General features: G+C 35.3%; 1 protein-coding gene across 1 annotated transcript in view; it reads right to left on the reverse strand.

Annotated features, from left to right (window-relative positions):
* Positions 1–21,356, reverse strand: part of ME1 (malic enzyme 1) — a 190,146-nt gene that overhangs the window by 97,385 nt on the left and 71,405 nt on the right. The window contains exons 4-6 of the mRNA XM_058734598.1: positions 17,110–17,185; positions 11,214–11,375; positions 414–517 (exon numbers count right to left, since the gene is read on the reverse strand). Coding sequence (XP_058590581.1) covers positions 414–517; positions 11,214–11,375; positions 17,110–17,185 — 342 coding nt within the window. The remainder of the gene's footprint in view (positions 1–413; positions 518–11,213; positions 11,376–17,109; positions 17,186–21,356) is intronic.

Here is a 21,356-nt window from a genome sequence, read left to right on the forward strand (position 1 = left end):
GTTTATTTTTGAGAGAGAAAGACAGAGTGTAAGTGGGGGAGGGGCAGAGAGAAATGGAGACACAGAATCCAAAGCAGGCTCCAGGCTCTGAGCTGTCAGCACAAAGCCCAACGCGGGGCTCAAACTCGCCAACCTCGAGATCATGACCTGAGTTGAAGTGGGACACTTAACCCACTGAGCCACCCAGGCTCCCCCAGAGACAATCTTTTTTGAGACAGATACATGACTTTATCATTTAGTCACTAATAACCATGACAGTGTATGTGTGTGTGTGCGCCCGCATTTCAAACAAATCCTTTCCAATTACTAAACACACTACACCAAACTTGGATACTTGTGTAGTTTATTATGTTAGGTTATCTTTAAATTTTTGAAATTCAATTCAAATAAAGATAAATAAAGATGATACATACTTGGAAGAAACTGCCTCCATGAATTCATCCAAAAAGTCATCATATTCAGGACCTCTCACTCTTCTCTGCCGTAGCCCAATGTACAATGGATCTTTAAGTAAATCCTATTAAAAAAAAAAAAAGTTACCATAGATATAGAAATAATGATAGGTATATCATTCATTCTTTCTGCGCTTCAGTTTCCTCATCTACATAATGAGGATAGAAATGGAAATAAAATCTTTCCATACTGAGCCAGAATTCACCTACAGAGTACTGTATTTTATTAGTATTACATATCTACAGTATTCATATGTCAAATAAGAAAAGTAATTACTAGACATTAAAACATTCTGCCTTATTTTGGGGATAATAAAAGGAATTAAAATCTCTCAGTAGTGCTAATTAGAAGACTTCAATTCAGATTTTACAGGCAAAGTTTATCATATAGAAAAATAATATTGAATTTTGAAGTATTACATTAGTTTAGGAAATGGAAAGATACCAATTCTTTTCTTAGATTTATTTTGTTTTTGAAAGTAAAATCTTCAACAAGCATTTTAGTTACAGTTTTAATATATTAACTGGCTGATATTAAAAATAAACTTTTACCCTCAACTAAAGTTTTCTTAAACTTTTTAAACTTTACAAAGCTCAAGTTTACTCTGTTCAAGTTTTGGTATAAGTAATAGTGTTTTTTATGAGATCAATTTTTTCAATGTATAAAATGCATACATAACAAAAGCTCTCAGTAAAGTAGGAATAGTAAGGTAGGAACTTCCTCAACCTAATAGAGGGCATCTGTGGAAAAACCACAGCTAATAATATATTTAACAGTGAAAGATTGGACGCTATTCCCCTAAGACTGGAAATAAGCAAAGATATCTACTATCACTATTCAACACTATACTGGAGACCCAAGCCGTTACAATAAGGCAAGAAAAAGAAAACATAAGAATATAGGCTGGAAAGAAAAAAGTAAACTGTTTTTATTTGTATACACATGATCACGTACATGGAAAATACTTAGAAATCTATACACACAAAATAACCCACTAGAAAAAAAATATGTGAATTTAACACAGATCTAAGATCAACATACACAAATCAACTCTATCTCTATATACTAGCAATGAACAGTTGAAAATGAAATAAAATATAAAGCCTCATTTACAATAGCATTCCAAAACATAAGATTCACAGGGATATATTTCAGAGAATGTGTGTAAGCCCAATACACTACAAACTACAAAATATTGCTGAAACAAATTTAAAAAGACAAACTGCTTTTGTGGACTAGAAAGAAAATTGCATTCTATGCCATGTTATAGTGAAACAATGGAAAAACTGTCATCTTCTGTAACCTGAAACACAGACGATGTACCTAAAGAACTTGTGAATCTGGCTAAAGAGATACCCGGGCAGAATGCTGAATGTGTAAATTGGCTTCTCTTAGCTGTATGATAAAGTCAAAACAGAGATGAGATAAATAAGGAAATGTTTAGCTTGTGAGCAAAATTTAAAGAGAATACAGAGGACACAAGACTTGCTTGTGAAAGATTTCCAAAGTAAAATAAGGCCTGCAGTCAAAGATTCAACTGTGTAGTTAGCACACCTTTTGTGGGAAACTCTGATTTAAATTGGAGCCTACCAGACCATCTTGACTAGATAAAAAGAACTGGTTCTGCAGCATTCTGATATGGCAGCCAATGTCAGGAGAAGGTCTGTTTTGAAAAGAATTATAGTAAGTCCTTTCTTTATCTAATGAAGTAGACAGTCTCATATAAAAAGTCTTCAAAAATTTTTTTAGGGTATGGTACTATTTGGACGATTTGGAACAGAGACACTCCAAAATGAAAACACTTCTCTGGGCCCCCAACTTTCCACAGGCAGAGAGCAGACAGAGAAAGCTATTCAGCTGCAACATGCCCATTTCTTATGGAAAAGGAGGGATAGCTCAAAGGACAACGCCAAGAGCTCAGACTCAGATCCAAAAGCCTAAAAGAACAATGAACTACAGAACCACTCTTAGGAAACACAACTAGGCCCCCTTCAAAAAATATGCCCTCCCCCTAGGTAGGCAGCCCGGCAACATGTGTCCAGTGGCAATTCAAAATTGCCATGAGCCACTGAGAGTAATATGATTCTTATTCCTCCCATTTTGAATCGAAGTGTTGATTATGGTTATTCTGTTCCTGCCTCACCACTGAATAGCTAAGAGCAGCCACACCAAGGAATAAAACACAAGAAGCTTCATTTGCATCTAGACCTGACTAGAGGCTTTCCAACTAGCTGGAAGTTAACATATTTAATCATATAAATGTATTTCAGATGAAATGTAAAATCTAAAACAGTGCTATTGTAAAGCCCAGCTGTTTTGTGAGGCCTGAAAACTTTAAACAATCTACTGGCAGGCTTCTTAAAAGCTGAGGTTGAAGTGCCAATGAGCTACTAATGGCTGCCAGAATTAAAATACCTTCTCCATGTGTGGAATATATTTGGACTTCGAAAATGTGAATTAGAAAAAGAACACAATTGAGAAAAGATGTTACACGCCCCCTCTTCTCTTTTCTCATTCTTTCCCATGCTAATAATTAAAGTATATATCATAAAGAAGTCCGACTACAATGAAGGGTCAATTATGAAGATTTATAAACAAGATAAAGCTTCTGAATTAAACCAGGAAGTTATAAAATTCTTACAGTCATAATGTCCTTGTCAAAAGTTACTATTTTTAAAAAATGTCATGATAATTAAGGCTTGAGTGCATTCATGGAGAGCTTTCTGACCAAAAAAATTAGTATCTACACAAAACAATTTAACAAGATTACCCAATTTTGATAATGGCTCCATAGACCAACTAGCTTGGCATACAAGTGATATTAATTCATTGTATTAAAAACTTCTTATGGCCATGAGTAAACATTTAATACATCTTTGATGGAGAATAAATCAAAGACTTGATATTAAGCAAGCACTTAAAAAAGGTTAGACTTTCTTTAGCAAGAGATGTCACATACAATACATGTGGTGTCACTAACGACTTATAAGCATGAAAGAAGGAAAAAGAGTAGGGGAAAAACAGTAAAAGACAAAACATATGGAAATATAAGAGAGTTCCAAAAAGGAGAGAAGGAGGGAATACACTGGTGAAGCTAATTACTCATTAACAATATCCCATTTCTGGAAAGTTGGAAATTTTTATTCAAAGTATTCATGTATTTAATGCTAACAGAAATCATTATCAACTTTCACCTTGTTCTGATCTCTCACATTCCTGCCTTTCCAATATGGAGATGGAGAATTAAAAAATATTTTCTTAAGAATCAAAAAAATAATTTATTTTTCATTCCTAAATAGACGTTACTGTGTGTTTAGGGTTGCCAGGCATCCTGTATCTGTGGACATATCCTAAATTTAATGATTTTTATCCTGTGAACACCCTAAATATTCTGTATTCAGATTTTTTCCAACAAATTACAAAAATCTGGTAGTCAGAAAAAAAGTTTCTTAATATTTTAAGGACTCTTTTTTCATTACAAAGGCAATGTTTGCCTATAAGAAAATTTGAGAACACTGAAAAGTAAAATTAAAAACAAAGAATACCAATAATCTCTACTGACTACTAGCATCTTGATGCATATTCTTCTAGGTCCTTTTCTTTATGCATGTAGAATATTATCTCTCCAAATGCATGACAGTATCATAGACTGTTTTATAACCCCTTTTCACATAGAATATATCATGAGGAGTTTTCAGGTCATTAGATGAACACTTTAAAAACTTGTGATCTGTATTCAAATTCTGGCCTCCTAGAAAGGATGAACAAATTAACATCTCCACCCAATGACACATAAGTACAGATCTTTCTTATGATAGATTTACATCCCAATAAACCCATCATAAATTGAAAATATCTTGAAAATGCATTTAATACACCTAACCTATGAAAAGCATAGCTTAGTCTGGCCTCCCTTAAATGTGCTCAGAACACTTATATTAGTCTATACTTGGGCACAATCATCTACAAAAAGCCTATTTTATAATAATGTGGATATCTCATTTAATTTCTTGAATACTCCACTGAAGAACAGAATGGCTGTCTGGGTACAGAATGTAAGCGTATTGGCTGTTTAACCTCATGACTGTGTGGCTCACTGGGAGCTGCAGATGGCTGCCTCTGCCCAGCATCACAAGAGAGACAGAAGATCATACCACATACCATTGGCCTGGGAAAAGATCAAAATTCACAATGTGAAGTATGGTTTGTACTGAATGCATATAGCTTTGGCACCAATGTGAAATCCAAAAATCCTAAGCCAAACCATCATAAGTCAGGAACTGTCTGTATATCTATTTTGTTGCAGTTTCAAGTAAAAGTATTATCTTTTACTTGATAATGCTTTTACTTTTACTTTTTATAAGTTTATTGATCATTTTTATTTCTTCATTTGTAAATTATCTATGCCCATATGTCCCTAGGCAATTTTTACATTTCACATTTGACATTTTCTTATTGACTTCAAAGTGTTCTCTAAATATTCAGAATATTATCAATATTTATCTGTAATGGTATGAACACTCCCCACTTTGTTTTTAAGTTTTATTTATAATATACAGATAATCATTTTCTTTGTTGTTATTTACTCATTTTCAAATGAAAAAATCAGGTTCTGTAAATAGTATATAATTTTAGCTATTTTGCTGGCTCATATGATCAGTACAATTAAGCAAACCAACTGCCAACATTCAGTCAAGAGCCTGAGACATAAAATTTTAAATATTGCATAAAAGCAATACTTTAAATGTCAGCACGCATATGAGCTGGCACAAATTTTAAAAAGTGGTAGAAGTAAAAGTGATTAAAATCTGACTATGATTCAGTAAATCTGAAGCAGGGCCCAGGATTCTGCATTCTTTTTTTTTTTAATGTTTTATTTATTTTTGAGAGAGAGAGAGACAGAGAGTGAACAGGGGAGGGCAGTGAGAGAGAGGGAGACACAGAATCCGAAGCAGGCTCCAGGCTCCGAGCTGTCAGCACAGAGCCCAACACAGGGCTCAAACCCACGGACCATGAGACCATGACCTGAGCGGAAGTCAGATGCTCAACCAACTGAGCCACCCAGGCACCCCAGGATTTTGCATTCTTAACATGCACCCCTGGTAATTCTGAAGTAGTTGCTTCATGGAACATATATTGAGAACCACCAATTTCAAATTTATATTATTAAGTTAAAATAAAAGTATTCTCCTTCCCCAAAGGTTTCTGTCTCAGGTAAATATTTTGTCCTATTTTAGTTTATATAATGGGTATTCCTAAATAGATCACAAACTTCAAGAACTTCCTGATAGTTTTAGTGCGTATAAACCAAACTGAAGAGACCTCATTTCATTTCCAAGGCATTGGTTTAGTATCTCAAAAAATAAAGAAATTCTTGATACCATCCATTATCATCTAATTTAGAGAGGATGAGATAAAAAGAGACCACAAAAAGTAAGCACATGACACTACAAACTGAAAGCCTGGAAACTGAGCGATCTTCTTTCCTCTGGCTTTACTGTAATGATTAGTGTTCATTCCAGTGCAGGATCACTTGTCTAAGTGACAAGCAATCCCATAATATGAAAGGAAGAAGACAGAAATGAAGGAGGGTGGAGGGACAAATGACATTCTATCTGGGACCCAATGGTAGGCAGAATAATGAGTTCCCCTATTCTTAGAACAGTAAACATGTTACCTTATGTAGCAAAAAGGACTGGAGATGTGATTAAGGGTGAGTCTTGAAAATTGAAAAATCTTTCCTGGCTGTAGTCAGAGAAAGAGATGTGACAATGGAAGTAAAGCCAGAAAGACACTACATTGCTAGCTTGAAAATGGAAAAAGAGTACCATGAACCAAGGAATGGAGGCAGTCTTTAGAAGCTGGAAAAGACAGGATATGAAACACAGCCCTGTAGACACCTTTAATGATTTTAGCCTTTTGAGATTTGTGTCAGACTTTTGACCTATAGAACTATAATGTAATATATTTGTGTTGTTTAAGGCATTAAGTTTGTAATAACTTTTTACGGTAGCAATAGAAAACTAACACATTAAAACCACATTTTAGCACCAACACTAGTTTCTGTGCAAGGGCTAAAAGATACATGGCAGCTATATATGACATAAGGTCTGTAAGGTTTTTCTTCAGTTTCTCTCCATCATAGCTGGTTCATGCCAAATATGAAGAGCAGTTTCTGGAAGACAAGGGGGAATTTTCTGAATGCAAGAAGGCTTCGACTTTGTGAGTTCAAGTTCCAGTAAGGATTCTAGATCTAGATACACTGTAAATATGAACCGAAGGGCAAACGAAACATAAAACCTGAATCAGAAATCTGAGACCTAGAGCAATGATTTCATAAATAAAGAATAACTATGCAAAAAACAAGTGCCCATGCCCTCTTTAAGAGTGACCAAATGTTATGGGCCAAATTGTGTCCTCACCAAAATCATATGAAGTCCTAACTCCCAACACCTCAGAATATATTTGGAAATGGAGTCTTTTAAAGAGGTAATTAAGTTAAATGAGGTCATTAGGGTGGGTCATAATCCAATATAACTAGTGTTCTTATAAGAAAATATTAGAACACAGATGCACACAGAGGAAAGACCACGTGAAGACACTGGAGAAAAACCAGAGGAAGAAAAGCCAAGAAGAGAGACCTTAGAAGAAATTAACCCTGTCAACACCTTGATCTTGGATTTCTAGCCTTCAGCACCCTGAGAAAATAGATTTCTACTGGTTAACCACCCAGTTTGTAGTACTATTTTGGCAGCCCTAGAAAATACACCACGTAATACATGAAGCAGTCTTCAAGACCTAATAAAACCTAGATCAGCATGTAGGGGACACAAGGAACATCTACTCACATCTTTAGTCAAACAGCAAACTTTGATATTGGTCACTTATATAAGAAAAATAGACAAATAATAAACATGATTACTACGAAAAGATTTTGCAATAATGATTTAAAAAGAAACTGAATATGGGATGCTGTTAAAAGACAACTGAAGAAAATTTACTTTAAGTAAATTGTATACAGCAACTGTTTCACAAGGAACATAAATAAAATGTGATCTATAAAGTAACGGATGAAAAATAAGACAGACATACATATATCCTGACTAAATGAATGCTTTGCTTTATTAACCTAAAGAAAAAGAGTATTTTTTAGCCAAGCACTTTTATGGCTCAGTTTCAGTGTCTTTGTTCTTTTTTTTTTTTTTTTTTAAGATTCTATTTTTAAGTAATACTCTACATCCAACATGGGGCTTGAACTTATAACCTCGAGATCAAGAGTCACATGCTCTCCCAACTGAACCAGCCAGGCACTCCATTACTGTCTTTGATCTTTAAACCTTCTTTAGGTGAAAGCTGCAGAGATTTAAGAAGTCAGGTGAGTATGATTTATACCAAGTGAAGAATGTCTTATCAATGGGCTCCTAATTTCTTTCCTGTTTTCACTACTACTCAATATAGGCATTTATAATAAAAGATGAAACATTTATAATTTATAAAAACAGATCTAGTTCTCAAACTTTCCTACATTATTCTGGATAAGGAAGTAAGTTATTTTTTGTGTATTTTTACCATGAGGTGCCAAACTGGACAGAGATTCACAAAAGACAGAAGATTAAAAGCTTTTACCACAGGGAAAAACAAAAAGTCTTTATCACAGGAATATTTTCACAGCAAACAATTTTCCACATGTGAAAGTGGAACATAAAGCAGCAACATAAAAACTCCATTATATTTTACACTGTCATATCGTAGTGAATTTTGTCTTCTCAGTAAAGCAGCAGTAAAAAGAAAAAGAAAAAAGGGTCAGAATGAATTAAATAAGAACATTAAGAGTTAGCAACTCATCTCAATCTAAATATTTCACTATTCTCCAATACATATTAATTAAGAGCTATAAACATAAAAATTCAGGTTATATTGCTCATAAGTTAGAATGTTACTAACAGATTTTGAACTCCAATAGCTAACAGAAAAATAAAATCATGTGTTGGAGCATTTCTATTTTAAGCAACAGAAAAGTTAATCTAGAATCTAAATGGCTTCTATTCTTCCTGATATATAAGTGCTTTATTGTTAACAAAATACAGTTGATACGTGTCCCAAAAGTGAATAAAATTATGAAAAAGTTAACTAAAAAACAAAATATATTCTGCTTAATAAATAAAACATACCTCTATTAGTTTTTGGAAAAAAAAGAAGACAAATGTATACTTAAAAAAAAATCATTCCTCTGATGAACCAAATCAAATATCACTATTTCTTTGCTTAAAATTTTGAATACCATATAACATTAGCAGAATAAACATTGTTGCTATTGCAAATGGAACAATTTTTGTTGATTAGTTATTACAAATACTTAGAAAAGCTGTTGAGTTTTAACATTTATTTTATAAGCATGGGGCGCCTGGGTGGCTCAGTCGGTCAAGCGTCTGACTTTGGCTCAGGTCATGATCTCATGGTCCATGAGTTCAAGCCTCGCATTGGGCTCTGTGCTGCCAGCTTGGAACCTGTAGCCTGCTTTGGATTCTGTGTCTCCCTCTCCCTCTGCCCCTCCCACGCTCATACTCTGTCTCTCTCTGTCTCAAAAATAAACAAACATTAAAAGAAAATATTTATTTTACAAGAAATCACTTTACTGAGGGCTCTAATTTGGTCATGATAATTTTTACTTGATTTTCTTGGTTTTCATCAATAAACATATTACCTATAAAAATGAAAACTGTGTCTTTTCCAGGAAACTATCACCTTTGTTTTTCTTGTCTTATTGCAAAGGCTAGTACTTTCTGAATAATCAAAGAGAACAGTGATAACAAGTGTCTTGATAACTTTAAAGGAATTCCTCTAATATAGCACCATGGATTATGATGTTGCTAATAGTTTGAATAATTTTTGACATTAAAAGTATTCTGCAGGATTCAGTTTGCCAGTATTTTATGAAAGATTTTTGTTCCTGCATCTATATTCATAAAACTAACATTTAATAAGTACTTACAAAATGTTAATCACAATCATAAACACTCTAAGAGTATTAAATTGTGGTAACTCTATAAGCAGGTACTCATTTTACAAAGGAAACTGAAGCACCGAAGAGTTCAGTAACTTTTTCAAGAGTACACACCTAGAAAGTGGTATAGGTAGGAACATGGGTAAACATGAGCCAAATTATCAGTTTCTTGTTATGTGCTATTTGTCTTTTTTACCAGGTTTTGATATCAAGGTTATGTTCTTTTCAAAATGAAATGTGAAGCTATGAATTTTAATATACTCTGGAACATTTTATAGAGTACAGGAGCTACATTTCCTTAAAAGTTTGAATGATCAAATCCATAATCTTATATGAGTTTAAAACTGAATTCTACTTAATTTAACATTAAAATTTAGACCTATTTTTCCTTTTGTGTGTTTGTCTCTTATATTTTTGTCTATTGTTTACATAAATCTGTGACATGATTCACAAGCATTCAACCATTTTGGATAGAGCCTGACCACTTTACTTAACAGCCTAGGAGCCCCAACTAACTGTCGCCAGGTGGAGACTGACCACACCAGAAAAAATTACCATGTGACTTGGGGTGGGCGACTTTGGTCCAAATGTAATCGGTCGAACAGGTGCCCGGGTTCACAGGGGCAATCAATCAATCATGTCTAGGTAATAGAGCCCAAATAAAAACTCTGAACAGTGGGGGTTACATATCAATCTCACACATTAATACCACAGGGTAACTTGTCCTGACTCCACAGAAAGGAAAACAGAATCTTCACATTTGGAACCCTTAGACTCTGTCTTATGCATCTCTTCCTTTCACTGATTTTAATCTATATCCTGTCTCTATAATACATTATATTGTGACTATAATAGCTTTCAGTGAGATCTGAGTCCTTTTAGTGAACTATCAAGCCTGAAAGTCAGCTTTGGGCAATCTCCCACACTGACAGCACAGAGCCTGCTTGGGATTCTCTCTCTCCCTCTCTCTTTCTGCCCTTCTCCTGCTTGTGCTCTCTCTCTTTCTCTCTCTCTCAAAATAAATAAATAAAACTTAAAACAAAAATATTTCCTTTATAAAGGTTAAATGAACATTCACATATATAGGAAGCTAAAAATTATAACTTTCTCTATTAATGAATATAAAAACTGTTCAAGCTAATATAATATATTACTAACGGGTCAATTGCTTTAGAAGGGAAGAAAACAACTATAAAAACTGTACATATTCTACCTTTAATTTCTAGTATGTATCACTATAAATGAATCTAACTATTAGCAACAAAGGATGAACAAAAATATGTACTGATATACAACTTTAAGATTCTAAAATACTGATCCAGGAATGAGAAACACTAAATTCCAAATCATCTACTACAGGTTTAAACAGACTTTTAAAACTACATTTCACACTGATTAAATTTAGTAAATCCTTTGGGATTAGTTCCTGCATAGTACGGAATCAATAATTTTAAAAAGTAACTATGATCTCCTAAAGTTTATAAAACATATACTCTGTAGAATAGTGGTGTGAATGTTCATCAAAGGATACTAAACACTAAAGAGCTAGTAAAGGATTAATCTTGTTATAGAGAAGGGGAAGAAAAAGGGAAAAGAGAATAATTTTCTTATAAGACTTAGGGGAAGAGTTTGAGGAGGGAGGGAGAACTAGACAGAAAAGAATGAATTTCATGAAGTTCTTGAAAAAAGCTCAAAACGCAAGAATTGGTGCTATATTTTAAGGTATTCAGCTGTCTTATAGACTTAAATTGTTTACCTCATTTTCTGTTCCCACATCCAGAATAACAGGCAGACATTCTTGAGGATTCATCCCTCCACAGGCTGTATACAGTGCCAGCTTGCCCACAGGGATGCCCATTCCATTACAGCCAAGGTCTCCCAAGCCAAGAATACGCTCTCCATCAGTCACCACAATAGCCTAGAAAAGAAAAAAAGTATCTATTAATAGATGTTTGAAAATCCAGGGGCACAGTTCCTGGTCGCTACTTCTGAAGCAGAAGTCTCTACTTATGTAATGAAATATTAAGCTATCAAAAAACATAAATTGAATATACATGTAAGAGATTTTATATGATCTTAAGTGTGGAAGAGTGGAGGGAAGAAATAAAGTTGATATGTATTTTTAAACTATTTTTTAAAAAATACATATATACGATTAATTGGTTAGTGAAGAGAGAAGAGACGATATGCACATAAAGAGTCAAATAACTTTTGTGGTGAGTGGGAAGACACAGGGAATTAGGAGCTCAGAGTGAAACTGAGAGAAGCTTTGAAACCAGTACCATCCACTTTGAGCATGATTTTGGGAGTGCCCTAGTTAAATAATGCATGACTGCTAAGTATCCTCCAAATGCTTTGATGTTTACTTTATGCATCTTGGCACCATTTTCACAGCAATTTTCACACATCCTACTTTCAGAGCAATGTTGAACTATCCTCTTTAGCAACCTAACCACTGGATATTGTTCTACCATTTTTGACATATGCCAAGTCTAGTCTGCTACTTCTTTTACCTCGTAATCTTCCACTAGACTCAATGAATTTTGTGTATTTCTTTCCAATCACCTTGAATATCTAGGAGTCATACATTTTAATCATGAGGAGATTTTATTTCTAATTTATTTGAGATCTGTGTGAAATTAACACATCTAACATCCTTGTTCTGTGACTCATGGCCATTATATGAATTTAAGCAAAACCAATCTCATGAGACACAATTTATTAGATTTTCTATAAACTGTTATACTCATTATTTCCATGCAGCCTTGGGAAAATGTCAGTCATTTGACCTTAAATAAATGGACAAATTAAATTTTCTGTTTCTTATTTGTAAAATGGGAAGAATAAAGATACTTTACAGAAGAGGTGCATAAAAATAGGATCCCACTCTGTTTTATTCACTACTGTGCACCAGCACCAAGCACAGGATTTGGCACATAGTATACAATGAATAAACATCAGTTAATTGAATAAATCTATGATTCAATAAAATGATATGCAAAGTACTTAACCATAGTTCCTAGTATATTACAAATCCTCAACAAATTGTAGCTATCAATACTATTATCATCAAGAGTTTTACAAAGTCATAGTATTTTTGAAGGGGAATTTAGAATATATTTAGTCCATCCCTCTTATTTTATAGATTAGGAAATTAAGATCAGAGAACTGAAATCATCTGCCTGAGGTATTTACCTGGTTAATACCAAAGAGCCAGAAACTAGGTATGTTAACCTCTAGTACAATGTTTTTCCACTATGCTATAGTGCAGAACATATTTTAAAATATACTTTTGAGGGGCACCTGGGTGGCTCAATCAGTTGAACATCTGACTGATTTCTCTGCTCAGATTATGATCCCAGTTTTGCGAGTTCAAGCCCCGCACAGGGCTCTATGCTGACAGCACAGTGTCTGCTTGAGACTCTCCCCCTTTCTCTGCCCTTCCACTACTTGTGCTCTCAAAATAAATAAATAAACTGAAAAAAAATTTTAAATATACTTTTGAGATCTTTTTACATTTCTGTTCACCTATATTATGCAGCTCTTAAAGAACTGCCCTAAAAATAAATACATTTGAGAAGTGGGTGAAAATTATTTTTGCATATCCCATAAAGACATGATCTTTGTCAAATTTTCCATGTCTAATCGCAAAGGGTCAATAGGTTATGCTGTTTTGAAGAAGGCAACTTGATATCACTGGGTTAGCTGGCTCTGATTTAAGATAAGAAAGATAAACAAATACTGCAGAAAATGGTAACTTTGCTTTTTAAATTAAAACCAAATTTCCAAAGTCCAAATACTTCAAACACATATTTGAGATTGTTCTATTTATCATACTATCATAAACAGAGGTACTTTATCTATCGCTGATAATGTATATTTTTATAAATGTGTCCTTTAAACAGGTAAAGCCAGTTGGCCTGCATATATTTTAAAAATATTTTCAGAATATGGGGCGCCTGGATGGCTCAGTTCTTTAAGCATCCGACTTCGGCTCAGGTTATGATCTCACAGTTCATGAGTTCAAGCCCCACATCCGGCTCTATGCTGACAGCTCGGAGCCTGGAGCCTGCTTCTGATTCTTGTCTCCCTCTCTCTCTGCTCCTCCCCTGCTCACACACTCTCTCCCAAAATAAAGATTAAAAAAATTTTTTTAATTATATATTTTCAGAAGATATTTTAGGACAGCAACATAATCATATAACTTAGATATCTGAATAATAATGTATATAATGCTTTCCAGGTTTCATTAAAGATATTTAGACCCAGGGAGTTGCTACTTGTGATTGTCATCCAGAGATGCGTGGGTGGCTCAGTCAGTTAAGCATCTGACTTTGCCTTAGGTCATGAAATCACGGTTTGTGAGTTTGAGCCCTGCATTGGATGAGCTGAGTCCCGCTTCCGGTGAGCTGGAGGCCTGCTGTGGGTGAGCTCGAGCCTCACTTTGGGTGAGCATGAGTCCCACTTCTCTCCCTCTCTCTCTACCCCTTGCTCACTTGCACCCTCTCTCTTGAAAGAAAAGAAGAGGTTGAAAATAACATAGTATTTCCATTTATTTTTGATAGCACATCTAAATTAAACTAAATCTATGTCTTATATATAAAGTCAAAGAAAAATCTTCTTTTTCTTCATAAATTTTATTCCCTAAGCTCTTCTCTCATCCTGAGCTATTAATTTTATTATATAAATATGCCATGGACATTTATAAAGGTGATAGCTATTTGAGTAATTTTTAAAATGTTTTGAGGCATTTGCTATTTTAGCTGCTTATGTGCCTTGTTACAAATGTACATTTGGAGCATTAATTCGCAAACATTTCAACATTGAAGGGTAGATCTTAATAGTGAAGGAACCCTCTGAAATACAAAAAATTGCCATCTACACAGCTTATCATTATATTGACCTTCCCTTGGCTTTTGTTTTTACCTACTCTATCTCCCACGTAAGGAAAATCAAGCAGCTGGATGTCTTCTATACAACAGTGAAGTCACAACAGCAGGATTATCTCAGTAAGACAACTGCAATTCTCTCAGTGATGTCTGCATTTCACAAATTCAACCTTCATCCCACTCTGTCAATTTTTATCTGGGCATTACCTGACTAGTAACTCTGTATGAAACATGCGGGGGTTCTCTGGCACACACACAGACACCCTCACCATGTGTCTTGTCTTCATTCCTTCTTTTCCTTCCCCAGGGCCTTTCTACTATGGTCACCCTGGGTGCAACACTCTTGCCTCTTCTTCCTTCTCTGATGAACCTTCCTCAAGCACTACTTACATAAAGCCAGTCCCCTTCTTTAAATATGACATTCTATTATTTCAAGTCTAAACACCTCTCTCTGAATTTCAAGAACTTTCATAATAATTTGAAATCTGAATTCCACTACATTTCAACATTAACACTTAGCTTTGTTCAGGGCATCCAATTCACTTACTGCACAAAAATACACCATTCTCTTCCTGAACCAGATACTTACATGCATCTCTTCCCTTCCTAAGATAGGATCTTCTTCCCTTGGTAATTATCCAAGGCTAAATCTAAGTTCCAATTTTGCTAAAACAATTTAACTGTTTCAGCCTTCTCTGAATGATATTATCCTCTGAATGAATATGGAATTTACAATTTATACCAGTTTATGTACATATTGTCTAATAATTGATTGCCTTTGTTTTATGTGTGCCTTCAACTATACAGTAGAGACGACATCTTATTCTTCAATATTCTATTATAAATAAACAGCTGCCATTTAAGTGCCTATTCTGTGTCAGATACTATGCTAGACTTTTAAAAGAATAGTAGGTGTAGTTAAGATCAAGAATATCAGTGAGGGCCTAATATTAAGAGTTGAAAGACTAAAGGTAGGCTACTAATGAAGATAAATATTCAGAGATGAGCTAGGAAAAACATAAAGGTGACTGTATTGCCTAGCTGTTATGATTATATGGATATTAATTATTAATATTAATAGCCATATTAATTAGCCCTCTCTACCCTAGAACTATTTTCTATATTGACTCATTCTTAAAATTCTCTCTAGATTCCAGTTGAATTATAAGTGTCCTTCTTAGACATTTTATACTTCACAGAATTAACACATTTTGGGGGTAGTTCCTAAGGACAGGATCTGTGGACAGTGCAGTTTACCTTGTGGGAGAAAAGCTAAGGAAGCAACTTAGGTTAAAAAAAAAAAAGTGAAAAAATTGGGAAGACTGGAAATCATGAAAAACATTCTGCTTTACAAGTTTGCCTGGTATAAGCCTCAAAGAGCAAAGTGAATCAATTCTAGCCATGACTGCTCAAAAGAAAGATCAGTAAGGGGGTGATGCTTCAGAAGTCATAGCTGCATTATCGACAATAGCCAAAGTATGGAAAGAACCCAAATGTCCAATGATGGATGAATGGATAAAGAAGATGTGGTGTCTATATATACAACAGAGTATTACTCGGCAATCAAAAAGAATGAAATCTTGCCATTTGCAACTATGTGGATGGAACTGGAGGGTATTATGCTAAGTGAAATTAGTCAGAGAAAGACAAAAATCATATGACTTCACTCATATGAGGACTTTAAGACACAGAACAGATGAACACAAGGGAAGGGAAGCAAAAATAATATAAAAACAGGGAGGGGGACAAAACATAAGAGACTCTTAAATATGGAGAACAAACAGAGAGTTACTGGAGGGGTTGTGGGAGGGGGGATGGGCTAAATGGGTAAGGGGCATCAAGGAATCTACCCCTGAAATTATTGTTACACTATATGCTAACTAACTTGGATGTAAATTTTTTAAAAATAATAATAATTAATTAATTTTAAAAAAAGAAGTCACAGCTGAAGTGCCTCTGGCACCCCTAAAAAGTATCAGTTTGTTCATTCTTACTCCAAAAACATAGCACAAAGTGCCTGGCATGTGGAAGGAAGGAAGGAAGGAAGGAAGGAAGGAAGGAAGGAAGGAAGGAAGGAAGGAAGGAAGGAAGGACAGACGAACAAGAGCCAAGGCAGAGACAAGTACTTCTCACATTCCTGAGACAAGGAAGGTGACAGGGTCCATGTCCAAGAGCAAGGGCTCTGAGGCCTGCATGCACCTTCCAACTGCCACCCTGCACTACTGTGGAGCACACTCCCCTTTCCTTTCCTCACTGAATTATTGTGATAATTGTAAGAGTTAATCCAGGTAGTCTCTCTCACTGAAAGCTACTAAATGCTGGATACTATTCTTATTTTATTTTCATTAGCTCACTCACTGAGGAAAGTCAGATGAGCTACTTAAGGTCACAATGGTAAAGGAAATGGTAAAGGAAATGGATTTTTTGTCTACCTGTGTTCCTCTTAGTGGATGATTAAACCCAACAAATGTGAAAAAGGATTTTGCTTAAAGAAATTCAGAGGCAACTTCAACATTTATTCAACACTTATCATTTATAATAAACAAAGAAATACTAAGAACTTAGGTAAAAAAATGGGGAAACTTAGTCTCTAAATGGTATCAGAATAAAATTAATCCAGTATGCAAAAATTAAAGGAATATAAATTAGGTGACATTCACTAGAAAAGCTAGTGAATGCTATCTGATATCATGAAAATTGTCAGCATGTTACAGGATAGAAAAAAGAACAAATTTGCCATAGTAGAAAAATTGGATAACTTACCTTGATGACATCTTCTGGCCACGCATTAAGAACTGAAGCAATATGCCCTTGGTCATGGATACTAATAAAGAGACCCCTGACAGAAAAAAAAAAAAAAAGGTAGTTTTAATTTACTTCAGACTTGTGAAACTACCATGAATATTTAAATTTTTTTTCAGATTTGTTTGATACACCTCCATTTTTATCAAACTAGTGACAATTATTTCCTTACACATTTAAAAGCTAGGAATCTTATAAATTAGGGAGAAATTACCTTAAATAATGTATTGACATTAAAGGTAGATTATAATAATAAAGGTTCATTCTTATTACATATTCTTTAAGATTTTGTAATTAAAGAAGCATTCACTCTTTTATATACAGAGAATTAAACAGCATTATCAATTCCACTTACAGATTTATTTAGGCTTTCATTAAATAATATACGTAAAAGCACTTAGAAAAAGATGAAGTATATGTAAACAGGCATTTTCAGTATACACTCCACTTGATTACATAGTCACAGTGTGAAGATGAAAGCCTGTATTGGAAATGGCTGGAGTGACTGACGAATGCTGGGCACTCCTTTTGTGTGAAACTTACTTGATTTTTTTTTTAAGTTCAAATACCCAAGTTACAATTCTTTGATTTGCAGTCTTAGTTGCTGTTTTCAACTCTGTTATTAAGACTCAATCGAAGTCTTTAACACTGCCTCTCCTGCCTCCCACTTCCTATGAAAACCTAACAACTAACTGAAAATTAAAATTAAAAATGAACTTCAATATCTTAATCTCATTTAAAAGCTTTACTTTAGTATTGTTAAATGTAACTCAAATACAGAGAGCCAGATACAACCAATGCACAGCTAGTGAATATTTATAAGGCAACCACCCTTGTACATAATAGCATTTAAGCAGAGAGAGCCTTGCAGGCATCCCAGAAACCCTCCACATGTTTCTCCCAATCAAAACCCCCCTCCCCTCCTAAGAGTAACAACTGTCCCAACTTTTATGGTCTCTTTTCTTTAACTTATAGTTCTATCATCCAAATGAAAAGTCATCTCTAGACACAATTTGTCTTCTAAAGTTTCCCATAATCTGAATTTTGCTGATTAAATTCCTATGGTATAGATTAACAAATTACTCTTTCTTCTGTATTTCTTGAGAAATTGGTAATTGAATTTAAAGACTTAATGAGATTCGTGTCCGTTTTTTATAAGACACTTCATAGTTGGGTGTTATCAGAAGATGCATAGTATTATCACCAGCTAGACCTCAAGACTTGATCCTTCCTGTCCACCTGCTTGTACTCACTGACATTTGTCCTCTATTTTTCCTTACCTCTTCTTTCCAGCTTATCTCTTAACTGAGGCAAATGGAAAGTAAAACTTTCTCTTGAGCAAGAGAGCCTGTCCTGACCAGCCGGCCCAGACTACCCAGACTAGTGTGAATTTAACCCGACTCACACCTGAGCGGATGGATCCTGGAATGACTTCCAGAGTGACCAACAACTACCTTTATCTTGTTCTAATACTAGAATCTCTGCCCAGGGAGGAGGCACAAGCTCCATTTACATAACACACAACGTATGTATAGACATGTTTCCTTAAGGCACATGCATGACTTTATGCTTGCCTCTACATACAATGATGACAAGGCAGCCCTGTCTAAATACTCATCCTAACTCTAAACAAAAGAAACCCAACCACCCTTGCTCAGGAGTCATGGCTTTGGAAGCCATTCCCCATGATCTCCTTATTTGCTGCAAATAAAGTACTTTGTGAGATAACCTAACCCAGTGCAGTTTCTGATGCACAAACGAGCAAACTCACATTGGTTCAGTTACAGTATCTTGCAGTGCTTTGTGTGATTGCCACAGCTGCTAATGCTTAATACCTAAATTCATTAATTCATTAGGGATTACAATAGAATATTCCAATTCTGTCAATCATTCCTCATTTGCTGAAACTCTTCTTTAAAGAGAAATTTCACCACACCTATTGTTTGGTTACCCAATGGTAAAGCTGATACAAAAAGCTAGATTCTTCCTCTTTACTTACCGGTTTTATTTTAATGTTTATTTATCTATTTTGAGAGAGAGAGAGAGAGAGAGAGAATGTGTATGTGTGTGCGCGTGCACTTGCGTGCACTAGTGGACAAGGGGCAGAGGGTGAGGGAAAGAGAATCCCAAGTAGACTCTGCACTGTCAGTGCCGAGCCCAATGCGGGGCTCAATCTCACAAACCATCAGATCATGACCTGAGCAAGATCAAGAGTTGGATGCTTAGGGGCGCCTGAGTGGCATAGTTGGTCAAGCATCCGCCTTTGGCTCAGGTCATGAGCTCTCTTTTGGAAGTTCAAGCCCCACAACGGGCTCTGTGCTGATAGCTTAAAGCCTAGAACCTGCTTCAGATTCTGTTTCTCTCTCCCTCTCTGCCCCTCCCCTGCTCGCGCTCTGTCTCTCTCAAAAATAAACATTAAAAAAATAATAAAAAAAATAAATGAGTTGGATGCTTAACTGACTGAGCCACCCACACACCCCTTTATTTACCAGTTTTTGAAATAAAGAGGCCATTTGCTAGAATCCTTCAAGAATTTCCACTAAAGTGTGTGTGTGTGTGTGTGTGTGTGTGTGTGTGTGTGTGTGTGATCAAAATAAACTCATGGATTTAAACATATTTGATGTGTTTTAATCCATCACAGTTACTTTCTTTATTGATACTAAAATTGCCCCACACTTAGTCAGTGGAAGACTCTTCATGTTGGCCTCTGAGTCCTTTTGACATGACTATAGTTTTGGACAGCTTCCTTGATCTTGGTTATGACAAAATGTTCCTTTTTGTCTCTAAAAGATCTGCCCAAGGCCCATGAGCCATTTCTTTAAGAATCCTGTTTTCTTCTAGTAGAAAATGATATTTTAAGACCACAATCCAGGTAATAGACATCCCTCCTGCTATTGGTTGGTTAAAGTACTGTTATAGAAAATTAAAAACATTGTTAAGATTCACTTCCTACTTATGGCCAGAAATCTCAATTTGGCACTTTTTTTAAGTTTATTTATTTGAGTAATATGTACATGCAATATGGGGCTTGAACTCACAACCACATGATCAAGAGCCGTACATTCATCCATCTAAAACAGCCAGGTGCCCCAAATTGGCACTCTTCTTTTGCAAAATTTACCACTATGATTTCCTAGCAAATTCAACTTAGCAGTCTCTGAGAGGGCCATTTCACACTTTCTCTTTTCCCCTCACCTCCTACACCCATCTCCCTCTCTCAGCTGATGAGCAAATCTTCTTAGATCCAACAAGGTGAAAACTACCTCATCTCTCTAATATAAACTCCACTAACCCATCTGCATCTTTTAAAATAGATTTTTTTTTAGCAGTTTTAGGTTCACAGCAAAATTAAGCAGAAGGTATAGAGATTTCTCATAAACTTCCTGCCTCCCCTCCACATGACTACTGGCCTCCCCACCCCCATCCCCCCACCGACAACATCCTTCACACCACAGTGGACACTAACACATCATTACCACCCAGAGTACATAGTTTCCATTAGGGTTCACTCTTAGTGTTGTACATTCTGTGGGTTTGGACATATTTATAGTGATATGTAGCCACAATCATAGTATCATACAGAGTAGATTCATGGCTCTGAATGTCCTCTCTGTTCTACCTATTTATCCTTCCCTCTCAAGCCCCCAGCCACCACTGATCTTTTTACTGTTTCCAAAGTTTTCCCTTGTCTAAAATGTCATATAGCTGAAATCATACAGTTTATAATCTTTTCAGATTGACTTCTTTCACTTAGTAAAAAGTTCCTCCATGTCTTTTCATGGCTTCATAGCTCATTTCTTTTTAACACTGAGTAATATTCCATTGTCTGGATATACCACAGTTTGTTTACCCATCCACCTACTGAAGGACATATTGGTTGCTCCCAAGTTCTGGCAATATGATAAGGCTATTAAAAACTTTTGTGTGCAGGTTTCTGTGCAGACATAAGTTTTTAATTTCTTTGGGTAAATGTTAGGAATGCAATTACTGGATTGTATGATAAGAAGAGGTTTTAAGAACTCACAAATTGTTTTCCAAAGTAGCTGTATCGTTTTGCCTTCCCACCGACAATGAATGAGAGTTCCTATTGCTCCATATCCTGACCAGTACTTGGGTGTTGTCAGTGTTCCGGATTTTGTCATTCTAATAAACGTGTAGTGGTAGCTCACTATTGTTTTAGTTTGTATTTCCCTGATGACGTGAAATGT

Source organism: Neofelis nebulosa, chromosome 6, assembly GCF_028018385.1.
Source record: "Neofelis nebulosa isolate mNeoNeb1 chromosome 6, mNeoNeb1.pri, whole genome shotgun sequence".
Lineage (NCBI taxonomy): Eukaryota > Metazoa > Chordata > Mammalia > Carnivora > Felidae > Neofelis > Neofelis nebulosa.